We start from the raw sequence: 16,009 nt of genomic DNA, 5'->3' as shown, positions 1-16,009 counted from the left end.
GCTAGAACAGGACAACACTGGCTAGGCCACAGCTTGAGCATTGCACACAGTTGTAATCATAAACCAATGGAAGGAATCCCTTCAGCCCACTATGTGCAGGCTGACCATCAACCACTCAGCAGGTCATGCAGCATTGTGGAGAGAAACTGAGTTCATGTTTCAGGTGGATGACATTTAGCAAACTGGGCAAGCTTTTTGATCTTTCTGACAAAGTGCCACTGAGTTGAAACATTAGCAGTGTTTCCTCTCTCCACTGATCTTGCCGAGCATTTCCAGCATTTTCTGATGTCTACTGAATCTTCATTGAGATGGAGACGTCACACTTTCCAAGCAAAATCTACACCTATGTGCAGCTTCTAAAAAACATGCAAGCATTTGTTTGACCTCAATTAAAAAAGACACCAAGGCAGCTTCAAACATCTTTACTGTTCAAATTTCTTCAACAGGCATCACAGGCTTTGCAGTGATAAACAGCACAGGCAAAAACATGCTCTAATGCAGATGCACCATACCGGGAGTTATTAGAAATGCCAATGATGTTTTTTAAAAATTGGGGTGGAAGGGGAGTAGCAAAGAAATTCTGCCTGCACTGTACTGCCTGGCTTCTGTCTGATCAGATAGTAAACAATCTAATTGCTGCTTTCACAAATGGAGTTATCTTAAAAAAAAAGTTACTGATTTTAAACCAGAGGATGATGAATAACAGGGATAAAAATCAGCTTTGGAGTGTGGGGAGCAGTACTGGGGAAGAATGAAGGAGACCAACACAAAAGAGAAGGAACAGAGGGAGAGAGATCAGCACAGGCAGAATTACAGTAAGACCTGTGACTGCAAAGCCAAGCCAAAACTCAAAGTTTGGGGTAGAACATTGTTCCATATACTCAGACACGGGCAGCAATCATTAATCCAGATACTCTTAAATTCAACAGAAGCTCATTCACTGATACCTGATGTGGCAGACACCAAGTTAGGATTTGGTTGTATGTAAAACTGTTTTTGAACAGAGTTAAAAGCCATAACTAAACTGCCACTTCCTCCTCCAACTCAACATACAAGAGTCATCCCAATAATATCCTGCACTCTGATTCTTTTATGAATAAAACTGAAAAAGCACATGCATGTTGCAATTACTTTTCAGATGGCTGGCCACTTCAGGGGGTTTTTAAACCCAAAAGTCATTACAAGATTTTAACTAGGGTTCAATAAAGGGGATCCATATTAAACCCAAAGAAGGGCCATACTTCAATCACTGCAAACCTGGACAGTCTCAATAGAAACCTTCTTGCAATTACTTACATTTCAATTTCAATTCTTGCAAATTGTGCTTAGGAAGCAAATGGAGTAACACTGCAACAGTCCATATGACCAACTCAAAAGTGGGTCTGATCAGTAACAATTTTTTTTTAAATTTGGAATTGTTAGTGCAGTATTACAAATAGGAAGACTCCATTTCAGTTCAGATAAAAAATTGGTCCTCACACACACTTAAATGGAAGAATTGTTAAATCAGAGTTCACACAATTTGATTTGAACCGTCACTTGGTTAATCTAGATTTGCATTATTGTAGAAGGTCCATTTTACACTTGCTATTTGTATCAAAATTAACTTTGCATTGGAACACTAGCTTACAAAATTTGGTCCAGCTTCAGTTTTGGAACTCTGAAGTACCACAACAGGTAGGCACTTGTGTGGAACAAAGCTTAGCTTCTTTAAAAAAAATACTTTACACTTTATCCAAGCTTTTAGGAGCTAAGCAGCAGCAGGGACACACTGTTAAAAGGACAGAGTGAAACCACGCGTAATCCATCTTGTGACTATAGTCAAAGCGGCAGCAGCCAGGTAAGCGATGACTTTGGGCCACAGGTTATAAATACGTCTCTTCAGTGGGTGAAATAAGGTCAGACTGAGAATCCCCGGTGTCATCCAGTCACGTGGTGCTAGTTACTCAGTGTGGTCAGACAGTTCTGTAGCAGCTGCATGTTGTTCTAAAATAAACAGAAACAAACCTTTGATAGTGCAAGGTGATGAAATGGGAAATAGACAGCACAGAAGTCAAGAGAGGAGAGTCTTCAGAAGCTTGATTATTGTTTTTTTTGGGGGGGGGGGGAAGGAGGGGGGGGGTGGGATGGCAAAGCAGTAGAGGAGTTTTGGGTGACAGCTCAGTAGTTACATCTCCAGTGCCCAGGCTTGCTCCCAACCTCCAGGGCTGCTCTGTGGAGTATGTGACTGTGTGGGCTTCCACTGGGTACTCCCAGACACTTGTGGTAAGTTCATTGGCCCCTGTAAATTGCCTCTAGATTGTAGGTGAGTGGTAGAATCTGGTAGGGGGAGTTGGAAAAAGTTGATGAGAATGCAGGAAGAATAAAATGGGTACTTGATTCATGCTGAGTTGGTGGGGCAAAGGTCCTGTTTCTGTGCTGTGACTGTTTACCAGCCTGCTGCTCTGGTGAGAAGGGAAGCTGTCAATGATCTCCTTGGAGCAGGAAGGAGATGGCGAGGGGCAGGGGGAGCTATTTGCAATCTCCTTAGCAGGTTAAGGAGATTTAAAATTGCAGCCATTCAGAATTCTACAGGTTCAGAATAGTGGCAGAGGAGGTCTTGAAACTGGTTGGAGAGTGGGTCATGACTGCTAAATGTATCAGAGTGGCAATAGGACAAATTTGTTTGTTTACAAAGTGTGCTGTAGTCAGGTTTAACTCAAGAAAGCTGGATAAATAGAGGGAAGAATACACAGGGGCATGATGCAAGAACAGGAACATTCCATATTTCTTTAGGACAAGGAAACCATTTGGCCCATTGAGTCTATAACAGCTCAGAGCAATCCCATTCCCCCAAAATTTTCTGTGACCTATTCTCCCCTCATTATTTCCACTCCTCCACCGCGCACCCCCCCCGCCCCCCAACATATCACACACACACAGGAGGCAGTTTATAGCAGCCAATTACCTACCAACCCATGCATCTTTGGGATGTGGGAGGTAACAGGAGGAAATCCATGTGGTCAGAGGGAGAACATGTAATCTCCACACAGACAGCATGAAGTCAGAATTGAACCTAGGTATTTGGAGCCAAGAGGCAGCAGTTGTGTCACTATACTGACATAGAAACGATGTCTTCCACCTGCGTTGGGATAAAATCTTTTCCCCAATTTTTTTGCATTAACCAACTAGGCTGCAACTGCTCAGCTTAATCAGCATGACCCTCAGCACAATGGGCCCTGAAGAGCAGGGAGGTCAGCATCTCAAGTTCCAGTCTACAAAACCTCCCAGTCCACAGGATGAACAGCTGTCCCCTGCACATTGGTGATTTTACTTCAGGCAGAGGCATTGCCTCTTGACAAATTAAATTAGCAAGGGAGTTGTGTAACTGAAAGTAGCCTGGGACCCCAGCCGGTGGTAAATACACCCCTGGAGTCAAAGACTGCCTACCCTTAATGTGCCCATGGGATTGGCATCACCAAGCATGTGGCTGGCAATGAGATCTGCCAATCATTACTTGATGGGTGAGGGAGGGAGGAATCCACACACAGGGCCTCCACAGTGGGGAGAACCCCCCAGTGGGGAGATCTGTACACTGCCACATCACTATCCCAGATTGGATAAAAGACCATAGACTTACACAGCACAGAAACAGATCCTGCCACTCAACTTGCCCACGTCAACCTAGGTCCCTACCTGAGCTAGTCCCATTTGCCTACAATTTAGCCCATATCCCTCTAAACCTTTACTATCCATGAACCTATCCAAATGGCTTTTAAACATGGTAAAGGCAGGTACAATTACAACTTCCTCTGGGAAGTTACACATTCTCCCTGCAGGATTCTCTCTCCATTTCACATCTCCAATATCCACAATATTTCACTTTCACATCCATTGGTGTGCAGTCTCGCAACATTAGGTTAACAATATTTGAGGTGAGGTATGTTGTGAATGTGTGTACATTGTTTGGAAGGGAAGGTTACATCCACAAGACATCATTAACATGAGCAGCTGCCTGGGGTCACACCCAGGGCTCCACTGGCATGTACTGCAGCCCAAGCGTCAATCCTGCGGACTACTCACTCTGGCGTGTTTCAGCTCCAGCTCAGTCATCTCGATCAAGTTTTTGCGGAATGCTGCCACTCTTCTAGTTCGAAAAGCAGTCAGCTCTGAAAAGAGGAATATCCCAAATCAGCAAAACATGTGAATGGACAACAAAAATAAATAACAGATGCTGTTGCTTGTATCCCAGTAACTACACTATATACTGCATTCTGTTTTTCTGTGTACTACCTCAATGTACTTGTGTATGGAATCATCTGTCTGGATGGCACGCACGCAAACACTTTTCATTGTATCTCAGTACATGTGACAAGAATAAACCAATGCCAAGCTACTTGTACACAGCAACTAATGAGACAAGAGTCTAGTAGCTAATGCTCGTGTCATAGACTTTCACTCTGGGAAAAATAATTCTGGAGATTGAAGCTTGAATTACATCATGAAACTTTAAAAGTTATATCAAAACTGCCAGCAGTTCAGTGGTTTAATTAGTATTTTCTTGAAATAAATATTGGTGTAGTTAGTACATGTTTTCTTATGTCAAAGGAGACCATTCAGCCTATTGAGTGTCTTTCAGAGCAAGTTCTTCCCCCGTAACCAATTCCCTTTCACATGCCCATCATTCTCCTAACCACACCTCTCCCCCACCACCCCCCCCCACCCCCAACACCAGGGGAAATATACAAACCGTGCTGGAGGTCAGGATTGAACCTGGGTCACTGGAGCTGCAAGGTACCAGCTCTACTCACCACAGCTGCCTGATGGTTTACAGCTGGAGGTACAGCCATCAGTGGTGGAACAGCAGGAATGCTGAAACCAGAGGAAAGCAGCCACAGCAGCCCTGAAGGCAAAATGAAACCAAGCCACCCCGAGCCGATGTAGTGCACTAGTGAGAACATAGCTGATGGTATGCTTACAAAGCAATGATACCAGCAAGGAATTTAAGTTAATTTAATATAATCTAATTTAAATTAATTAAGTTAATTTCACCTGAGCTGTTAACTTACATTTGTCCTCATCTTGTAATGTACTGCACTGCTGCTGCAAAAAGCTAATTTTCATGGCATTTACACCCTGGGTATGTGTGCCTATGACAACAATAAACTTGAACTCAAGAGATTGGGAGGGGCAAGGCCTTGAGAGATTTCAAAAGCAAGTGCAAGGTCTTTTTTTAATATACTCAAAATGGTGGAACTTACGTCCAGATGAGCAGGCACTGTCAATCAACTAAAAATCAATACTTTCAGTCAACCTCTAGTGACAGGAAAACAATGCAATCCTAGACAATAATCTCCACTATCATTACTGACATGGATTACCTGCTTATTTCATTCTGCTGCTTTTTGAGCCTTGCTGTGTACAATTCTCACGCACAATTTTTCTTGTTCAGGTCAGATTTTGTGACTTGGCATCATTGGCAGGGCTAGCCTTTATTAATCAGCCCTAAAAAAAACCCCTGGAGAAGGTTGTGTGGAAGCTGCCTCTGAGCCACTGCAGTCCTGGTGACAGCACTCCCAGAATACTCTTGGCACAGGTGTTCCAGGATTTACACCCAGTAATAATGAAGGAACAACAATATATTGCCAGTTGGGATGGTCTGCAAGATGGGAGGGTGGGGAGTAACCAGAAGGTTGTGACGTTCCCAGGTACCTGCTGCCCTTGTCCTCCTCAGCATTGGAGGTCATGGATTTGGAGTCACCTGGACTGATAACTGCAGTGTAGTTTGTAAATGTGTACACTGCAGTTATACTGCACCAATACCAGAGAGGATGAACCTTTATGACACTTGATGGGGTGCCATTCCAGGGGGGCAGCTTCGCTCCGGATGGTGTTAAGTTTCCCCAAGCTGTTGGAGCTGTGCTTATCCAGGCACATTCCATCACACTCCTGACCTGTGCCTTGTGGATAGTGAAAAGGCAGGAGGGGAGATACCCAGCCCCTTCCCTGCTCTTGTAACCACAGTATGTGTGGCTGGTCCTGTCAAGTTTCTGGACAATGGTGACCCCCCAGGATGTTGATGGTGGGAGATTCAGCAATGGTAATACCATTGAACATCAAGGGTAGGTGGTGAAACTCTTGTGGGAGATGGTCACTCCCTGGCACAAATGTTATGCCACAGCATGCTGGGGGTGCTGTCACCATGCCTGAATGTTGTTGGGGTCTGGCTACTTGCGGGCACAGACTTTCATTAGTTGAGAGGTTGTGAATGAAAAGGAACATGGGGATGCTCACTGAGGCATGCACAATTTCTGAATTAACAGTTAATTTAATACTTCAACAATTACTAGACTGGCCGTGAAGGAGGGGGCTTCCAGAGACATTAGGGGGCTCGTACCTTGCTTGGCAGAGTCTGACAGTTTCTCAAATTTCTGGCTGCACAGTTGATGGTGGAGCTCTGCCTGTTTCACATCTTTGCCCTTTATCCGAGCTTTGTCCAGAGCTTTTCCGGAGTTTTCATAATCCACAAGAGCTCTGGCTCTCCTGTACAGAAGATCCTACAAATTAATACAAACACAGGGCTCAAAAACAGTTAAGCAAGCAGCAGGTCAGTGCCATTGCAAAGCAGCAAATCTCATTCAGCACTGGAAAACTGGACTGGGCAGAGGAAGAGAAATAGGACCATCTGCTCTTCAAATTTCCCATCCCTCTGTTGGATGGAGGCTGATCTATTCCACAACTCTGCCTACCCAGCCTACGTCCCAATACCCTTCACAAACTGCACTCAAACTGGCAACCCTCATCCCCATAGCTCCAATTCTCTGTCTGTATTTAAAGCCTTTCAGGGAAAATCTCCAAATATCCACCACCCATGGTGTGAAAGCATGTACTTTCACAAGGAACCATCCTCTCAAAAAAATGCTTAGGTTCATATATTTTAATCAGGTGTTCCCCCCCCCCCACTCTTCTAGACTCCAGCAGCTACAAGCTTAGACTATCTAACCTTTCCTTACAAGGCCACCACCCATTTAAGGTGGGTGGCACAGCTGATAGAGCTGCTACTTCAGTGTCGGAGACCCAGGTTCGATCCTGACATCAGGTGCTGTCAGTGTGGAGCTTGCACATTCTCCCCGTGACCATGTGGGTTCCCCTCAAGTACCCTGGTTTCCTCCCACGTCTTAAAGACATGCGGGTTGGTAGGTTAATTGGCCGATATAAATTGTGCCTAGTTTGTAGGTGAGTGGTGGTGAAATCTTTGAGTGGGGGGGGGGGGGGGGGGGGGGGTATTGATGAGAATAATAAAAAAAAAATGGGAATAAGGCAGGATTAGTGAAAAATGGTTCAGTGGAGACTCAGTAGGCTGAGGAGCCTGTTTCCGTGCCTTATCTGTGATAAACCTTCTCTGAATTGCTTCCAATGCATTAACATTCTTCCTCAAATAATGAGACCAATGTTGTACAGAGCACTTCCAATGTATTCCAATCCTCTCCATAACTAAAACAGGATTTCTCTGCTCTTATATTGTATTCCCCTGGCAATAAAAAAACACTTAGCATTCCCCATTACTCACTGTCCTTGCACTGTACATTTTGCAAACTCTACAGTGGGATACCCCAATCTCTCTGCTGCAAGTCTCACCACGTACTCAATATACTTGCTAAAACTTTCTGATAAAGTGGTCAGTTTCTCATGTACCCTCATTATATTGCATTTCCAGTATAGAGGCTTAAAGAAATAACAAGGGCACCTAGTGTCCCCAAAGCAGAGGGACCCTCCTCAGGGTACTCTGTACATGAGGCTTACAGCAGACTACTTCATGCTTGCCTGCTGGAAAGTTTATGAATTGCAGGGAGCAAGACCATAAAGTAGTTTATTGATGGTGTTTGAACCATTTGGAATAAGTGGAGACAGTCTCATACAGCACAGAAACAGGCTCTTCGGCCCATCTTGTCCATGCTGACCATCAAACTCCATCTATACCAATCCCATTTACTAACACTTGGTAGCTCCTATGCCTTGGCTCATCCAGATACTTTAAATGTTGTGAGAGTTACCCCCCACCCTGTTCTCAGGCATTTCATTCCAGATTCCAAGGATCTGCCACTATCGTCCAGTCTGAGGACGTCTGCAACTCCAGACCCACCAACATGGTTCATTCTTAAGTGCCTCTGTTCAGGGGCAATTGAGGATGGACAACAAATGCTGGCATTGCCAGTGACAGCCACACCCCAGGAATAAACAAAGTTAATAAAGAGGGAAATTCATCTCCAATATTTGAACTCTTGTTCAGATCCACAAGGTAAAGTGGTATAATCTGAAGGCAGACAGCAGATCACTGGTCAACTATCAAGCACAGATGACCATACAAGGATAATGCCCATACTGGAAATACATAACTTGTAATTTTCTTTTAGTGTAGACAATTGTTAACTCAAAAGCAGTGGTGTGGAACAGTCTCATACCAATGAACTAATTGTGAATATATTGGACTTCAGGGCTTCAAATACAAAGGCAACACTGTAAAGTAGAAGGTTCAGCCACATTACCTTAGCTGCCTGTATGTCCCTCACATAGTATTTTAACAGTTCTGTCAACTTCAAGTCTTCATCACTGGACACTCTTCCTTCTACTTTCTGTGGAAGAAGGGAGGATCAGGGGTGAGATGGAGCAGGAAGACATAGGTAAGAAAACACCAGTAAAAAGGGAAACCATGCTTTATAATTAAGCCAGCTACAATTTCATCCATTACACCCAGGCTTAAATATTTGATATGAAGGCAAGCCATATAAAACAGCACCACTTCCCTTCACAGGAGGATGCAGACCAATCAATGTGATCGAATTTTAATCACCTCCAACTCAGGGGCAATTGGGGATGGACGATAAATGCTGGCATTGCCAGCAACAGCCACATCCCCTGAATAGTGCCCTGAGAATGATCGTGGGGGAAAAACCTGGAAATCTCTAGTAATTCCATTTTTAAGAGTTGGAAATTAGCCCAGACCACACTGACCACTTTCCCTTGCCCAGTACCAGCCACACAGCACCAGGGATTAACTTAATATTAAAGATCCTTCCAATAAAAACTCTCCCATCTTGTGGCTTGCTACAAATTTCTTCTGGGCTTAACAGGACTGATCAGTGACTGCTCATTAACTTCCAAAAAGAGGCAGGGAGGGAGAACCATAAAGTTGCAACAAATTAATTCACTGACTCCATTTCTCTCCTCCCACATTCCTTCTTCTCTGGGCTACTTCACACCCTCTGCTGTTACAGTGGCTGCCCAATGCAGTTGTAAGCTAGCCAGTTAATTAGTTATCCTTAAACAGTCAGAAAATTATCCCACTAAACTGGCCAGTTGAAAAATAAAATCAAAAGCTGCTGAAGCGAAGGACTGTCCCCAAACTGACTACACTTTCCCCAAAGTGTCACATGTGGAATTGCATATTAAATACAATTAATATGCTTTGCCTTAACTTGGTGAATTTGAGCAACTATTTTTCAAACAAATCTTAAATCTGGTTGGAAGGAGTTATTCTGTTCACAAAGGATTTGTTGCAGCAGAGCCGGCCTCTAACTGGGGATTGCAACACTTATTTTGGGTCACTTAACCTGCTGCCTGAAGCAAACAAGTTATTGGCAAGTAAAATTAATTCAAGAGAGCAAGGGTTGATAGATTTTTTTTTAATCAGGCAGAGTTGCAGCCAGCACACATTCTCCAGGAGCTCGATGAACTGTAGGAAGGACCCAGGGGCAAATGGCCTCTTCCCATGCTCCCAGAACAGCACTAAATGAATTGCGATTGATACCCTGGTGTGCTCCAATCTTTATATTTCTCATTTAGTACTTAAAAGTAATCCAGACTTACCCTAAGCTTTTCAAACAGCTCAGCAAGTTTTACGTAGTGACTGGAAAATAAAAGTCATTTTTAAAAAAATTAAACAATGGCTTACGGCTTCCTGCTCCATTCTTTTCTTCACTGGCATTGGTTTTGTTTGGAGACCCAAATGGGACTACAAATGTAGAAACTGAGGCAAGGTTGAGCTGGACAGCAACCACACCATACCCAAGTCTGGCCTGGAACACAGTCTCCTCCCTTCCCACAATCTTCTACAGATGTAATCCTAACTGGTTGCATCATGGTCTGGCATAGCAAGTCAAATGCACAGGAATGCAAGATGCTGCAGAGAGTAGTGGACTCAGCCCAATACATCATGTGTACATCTCTTCCCACCATTAGTATATACAGGAGGCAATGCCTCAAGGCAGAAACATTCAAAGATCCCCACCATCCAAGCCATGCTGCCATCTCGCAGCTACCATCAGGCAGGATATACAGGTGCCTGGTCCCCCACCACCAGGTTCAAGAACAGCTACTTCCTTTCAACTGTTTAGTTCTTCAACCAGCCAGCAAAACCCTAATCACTACCTCAGTATAGAAATACTATGAACACTTTGATCACTTTGCACAACAGTGGACTTTTTGTTTTTAATTGCACTCTCTTGTAAATTATACACAATTTGTTTAATTTATGTTTATCTTGTGAATTCTACTTATGATGCCATGTGCCTGTGATGCTGCTGCCAGTAAGTTTTCCATTGCACCTGTACATATGACAATAAGTTCGACTTTGACTTTCAACCTTAACACCCAGCTCCAGGGCTGTCATAATAGACATCTGAGCTCACTCTCAGAGTCCTACACTTGGGAGACCTCCTTAAACTGTTCCTTCACTGTTCCAGAGATCCAGCCTCCAGGGGTCCTAATAAAACCCATGTGGAACTTGGAAGCAATCCCTTAATAAGAATAAGGAGCTCACCAGTACATGGTTTGAGGTGAATGGACTGTCTACACTTAAGGAAGTTGGATAAGTACTGAGGGAGGAAGGGATTAAAAGAAATCAAAATTTAAAGAGTTAATAAGCTGGAAGGATGCTTGTGTGGGGCATAGACCTGTTGGGCTGGTAACCTCAGTGCTTAAAGTTCTACCCAAAAGGATGTGTATATAAATATAGGCTGGTTTGATTGGGAGCCCATCAAATACCCAACCCCCACCCCAACACTCCACAGCTGCAGTGCACTCCTTGCACAAGATGCACTGTAGCAACTTGAAGCTTTTTTGAAAGAATAGCCCAATTCACTGCCCAAAAGTGGCTGGAAACACCAGCACCTCCAAATAGCACCACCCACACTTTGGCCATGTGTCCCCACTGCCAGTTCTAGATCAGGAGCCCAGGGGGAACTTCATTGTCACATGGACTCCAGCACCTTACCAAGGACACAAGATGGGCCCCAAAAACACCAGCAAAACCCACATCCAGGGAACATCCAGCCCTGCTGTTGGGAATTCCAAACAGCAACCAGCACATGAACATGGAAGTACTCACTTGGTCAATGGAGACTTTTCTTCCACCCCAAGCTCATTAAAGGAGGAGGATAAATGAATGTAATCATCAGACACATCTGGGAGAAACAGAGCTTCCATCAACTCAAAAATCAGTACTCATTTTTGTCTTAATATAAAAGTTTCAGCTTGTATTGGTTAAACACCAGTGAATGCAGCTGGCTAATCTGGACTTACTTTTGTGAGTTCTTGTCATTTTTTCTGCTTTTAGTGCAGAGTCTTTAATTTTGGTGCCATATTCTACAAGGAATGTCTTCTCATGTTCAAAGAATTCATCTGCATCCTGCACAAGATCAGAATTTTATTATATACAAATCCTTCTGGGTACAACTTTAAGCACTGAGAAAGGTTACCAGCCCAACAGGTCTATGCCCCACACAAGCATCCTTCCACCTTATTAACTCTCTAAATCTTTATTTCTTTTAATCCCTTCCTCCCTTGTGTACTTATCCAACTTCCTTGAGTGTAGACAGTCCATTCACCTCAAACCATGTACTGGTGAGCTCCTTATTCTTATCATTAAGGGATTGCTTCCAAGTTCCACATGGGTTTTATTAGTAAATATTTAAAGTCTAGTTTTAAAGCAGCTACAACCAGGCCATTTACATGGGATGTAATGAAGCATTTCCCCCAAACCAGATAACAAAAATCTGAATCACTCCTTCTCTTGACAACAAAGGCTGGATTAACAAGAAGACAAAGTTTAGATTTCTGTTAGGCAAGATTAACTGATGCGAGAGTGAATGAATGGAGCTAAGACAACGTTCAACTGGGACCTAAGTGAATGGTCAACAATCTCCTCTCTTGGAGAATACCCTATCACAGATGCTCACTTTGTTCTCTCCACCCTTCACCCCCTCTGCAACTTCCCACTTGTTCTACTTCTAACCTTCCTAGTTCTCCGACACACACATCAACTCTGCCTCCATCTCCACAGATGCTGGCCGATATGTTGAGTGTTTCCAACATTCTCCCTTTTTATTTCCAATTTCCTGCTTTCTGCTACTTTAAATAATGTCCAGATCCCAAATTCGCAAACATTTCTTCTGCAAAACAAAAATGTCCATTTACCTTGGCCCCAGAGATGAGGACTTCGTCAGCAGTCTTCATCATGCTCTTTAGAAAGCCGCCAAACATCTCCTTGGTGTTTTTACTGCGGACACTCAGCTGAAAGGGAAGGAAGCGAGTCAGATTAACCAACACCAAATCAGCCATGATCTAGATGGATGGTTGAGTTGCATGTGGCTGAATGATTGGTTCCTGCTTCTATTATCATCAAGAGGCAGCTGCTAATGGAGAGAGAATGGGCAGGAAGCCCATACATTGTCCATGAAGCCAGATGGGAAATATTATCCCCACTTTCTGTAGAATTCCTTCCATTCCCACAGGGAATAGAAATTCAGAAGGAGTGGTGTCACTTGCATCGTTCCCCCCCCCCACCCCCCCCCAATATCTCATTGCATTCACAAACAAGTTCAAGCATCAACATGTACCAGGGTTCTCATATTTTCTTACAATTAAGAGGCCATTCAGCCTATTGAGTCTACACCTGCTCAGAGTATTCCCAGCAATCCCATTCCCCGTAATCTAGGCTCTCCCACATTCCCATCAACGCACCCCACATTCTACTACTCACCTACACACTACAGACAAATTAATTACCAATTAACCTACCAACCCACCAGTCCTTAGGATGTGGAAGGAAACCAGAGCACCTGGGGGAAACCCACATTTACAGGGAGAACATGGGCACTGTCCATGTGAAGTTTACAAGGTTAGGCTTCAACTTGGGTCTCTGGAGCTGTGAAACAATGATGTCAACTGTTAGCCACTGCACCACCCCCTATGATTCTACCTTCAACTTCCAATGTCCTTAATAGGTTGTGTCTTTTAAAAAAAAAAGTGGGCATTTCCCTTTCCCCAAAGGGAATGGAACAGTTATCAAGAACACACATCTTATGGGGAAAGAGCAGGAGGAGGTACCTCCACCTGGTTTCATTCCATTTATTTATTTATTTATTTATTTTTACATACACACATCTAAGTTGTTCTCTCCCCCCCCCCCCCCAAAATTGGGATGTATACAAAAATTCACTCATTATGGTAACAATACCTTCACAGTACTGTAATGAATGGCATCAAAACAGACGAGACTAATAAGAAAGAATTACTAAAAAAACTGGAGAGAGACAGAAAACCACTTCTGCCGTCCACAGGAATGAACACATGTACGGACAGACTTTTGCATTTGATAATATTGTGGGAGCCTGCTTGTATGTGGGGGGGTTGGGGGAGTGGAATGAGGTCTGCAAGTTGGGTACTTGTAACCTGGGGACTGCCTGTATCTGGATAGTCTTCAGGCTGAACCGTCTCTTATCCCACAATTTAATTCTATGATTTGCCACAGCAAAGAGCAACGAGAGTACCAACTCTTGGATGCAAGAGGCCATTTGTCTCATCGTGCCTGTGCCAGTTCAGAACCTGTCCATTTACCCCACTTTTGCTCTCCCTAGATCTGCAATTCTTCCTTTTTCTGTTAAGGGCCCAAATCGGCTTTCTCTACCAGGATCACGACAAATTGTTAAAGTTCCCTCATACCATCCCATTCCTTTTGCCAATTACCTCAAGCATCATCTGGTTGCCACTGGTAGTTTCTCCTCACTTACTCTCATCTAGACCACTGAACTCTATCAAACCTCCTCTTAACCTTCTTTGCTCCAATAACATCCACCTCAGATTCTACTCCTCTTCCCTGTGAATTTCTTCAGTGTCTTCTCCAAGACCTTGACATTCTTCCTCAATCTGGTACCCAAAATGGAATAATGAACTCAATGAGTTAAAGATTTACCAGAAACTGCCTTGCAACATTCAGGTTGCTTCTGATGTTTCATTTTCAGCCTATTGCATTAAATCATATCTGCCAAGTGGCTGCCAATGCACAGCCCATCAATACAGGCAGGTGGGCAGATGGGGTGGGGTGGCTCTGTTGGTAAAAAAAAAGAAATCAAATCCTCAGCAAGAAGTGACATAGGATCAGAAGATGTAGACTCCTTGTGGGTAGAGTTAAGAAACTGCAAGGGTAAATAGACCCTGATGGGAGTTATATACAGGCCTCCGAATAGTAGCCAGGACATGGGGTACAAATTACAACAGGAGATAGAAAAGGTATAAAAGGGCAATGTTACGCTGGTCATGGGGGATTTCAATATGCAGGTAGATTGGGGGAAAAAATCAAGTTGGTATTGGATCCCAAGAGAAGGAATTTGTAGAATGCCTATGAGATGGCTTTTAGAGCAACTTGTGGTCGAGCCCACTAGGGTAAAGGTAATTTTGGATTTGGTGTTGTGCAAAGAACCAGATTTGATTGGGGAGCTAAAGGTAAAGGAACCCTGAGGAGACTGAGCATAATGATAGAATTCACCCTGCAGTTTGAGGGAGAAGTTAAAAATCAGATGTATTGGTATTACAGTCGAGTAAAGGTAACTACAGAGGCATGAGAGAGGAGCTGGCCAAAGTTGATTTGAAGGGGATCCTAGCAAGGATAACAGTACAGTGGCAATGGCAGGAGTTTCTGGGAGTAATTCAGAAGACAGGATCAGTTCATCCCAAAAAAAGCAGCAGTTTAAAAGGGAGGATGAGGCAACTGTGGCTGACAAGGGAAGCCAAAGACAGTATAAAAGCAAAAGAGGGCATACAATATTGCAAAAATGAGTGGGAAGCTAGAGGATTGGGAAGCTTAAAAACCAACAGAAGGCAACTTTAAAAAAAGCAATAAGGGGAGAAAGGATGAAATAGGAAGGCAAGCTGGCCAATGATATAAAAGAGGATACCAAGTTTCAGATATATAAAGAGTAAAAGAGGCAAGAGTGGACATCAGACCACTGGAAAGGTAGTAATGGGGAACAAAGAAGTAGCAGACGAACTGAATGTATTTTACATCAGTCTTCACTGTGGAAGACACCAGCAACATGCCAGAAATTCGAGAGAGTCAGGGGGCAGAAATGAGTGTAGTCACTATTACTATGGAGAAAGTGCTTGGGAAGCTGAAAGGTCTGAAGATAGACAAGTCACCTGGACTGGATGGACTACACCCCAGGATTCTGAAAGAGGTAGCTGAAGAGATTGGAGGCATTGATAGTAATCTTTCAAGAATCACTAGATTCAGGAATGGTTCGAGAGGACTGGAAAAATCACAAATGTCATTCCACTCTAAGAAGGGAGGGAGGCAAAAGACAGCAAGTTGTAGGCCAGTTAGCCTGACTTCATGCTTGGTAAGTTGTTAGAGTCCATTATTAAGGATGAGGTTTCGGGTTACTTGGAAGCACATGATAAAATAAGCCAAAATCAGCATGGTTTCCTTAAGGGGAAATCTTGCCTGACAAATCTGTTGGAATTCTTTGAGGAAGTAACAGGCAGGATAGACAAAGGATAGTCAGTGGATGTTGTTTATTTGGATTTTCAGAAGGCCTTTGATAAGGTGCCACACACGAGGCTGCTAAACAAGATAGGAGCCCATGGTATTACAGGAAAGGTACTAGCGTGGATAGAGGATTGGCTGACTGGCAGAAGGCAAAGAGTGGGAATAAAAGGGTTGGCTGCTGGTGACTAGTGGTGTTCCACAGGGGTT

General features: G+C 43.6%; 1 protein-coding gene across 2 annotated transcripts in view; it reads right to left on the bottom strand.

Annotated features, from left to right (window-relative positions):
• Positions 1 to 407: 407 nt before the first annotated feature.
• Positions 408 to 16,009, bottom strand: part of snx5 (sorting nexin 5) — a 33,616-nt gene continuing 18,014 nt past the window's right edge. For both annotated transcript variants that reach the window (XM_052011444.1, XM_052011443.1), the window contains 8 exons: positions 12,454 to 12,549; positions 11,560 to 11,665; positions 11,366 to 11,441; positions 9,847 to 9,886; positions 8,526 to 8,612; positions 6,377 to 6,536; positions 4,063 to 4,148; positions 408 to 1,986 (listed from right to left, as the gene is read on the bottom strand). In XM_052011444.1, coding sequence (XP_051867404.1) covers positions 1,939 to 1,986; positions 4,063 to 4,148; positions 6,377 to 6,536; positions 8,526 to 8,612; positions 9,847 to 9,886; positions 11,366 to 11,441; positions 11,560 to 11,665; positions 12,454 to 12,549 — 699 coding nt within the window. In that variant the 3' untranslated portion in view covers positions 408 to 1,938. The remainder of the gene's footprint in view (positions 1,987 to 4,062; positions 4,149 to 6,376; positions 6,537 to 8,525; positions 8,613 to 9,846; positions 9,887 to 11,365; positions 11,442 to 11,559; positions 11,666 to 12,453; positions 12,550 to 16,009) is intronic.

Source organism: Pristis pectinata, chromosome 3, assembly GCF_009764475.1.
Source record: "Pristis pectinata isolate sPriPec2 chromosome 3, sPriPec2.1.pri, whole genome shotgun sequence".
In the NCBI taxonomy this organism is placed as follows: domain Eukaryota; kingdom Metazoa; phylum Chordata; class Chondrichthyes; order Rhinopristiformes; family Pristidae; genus Pristis; species Pristis pectinata.
The sequence above is the reverse complement of the archived record's forward strand: the minus strand, read 5'-3'. Positions and strand labels throughout refer to the sequence as shown.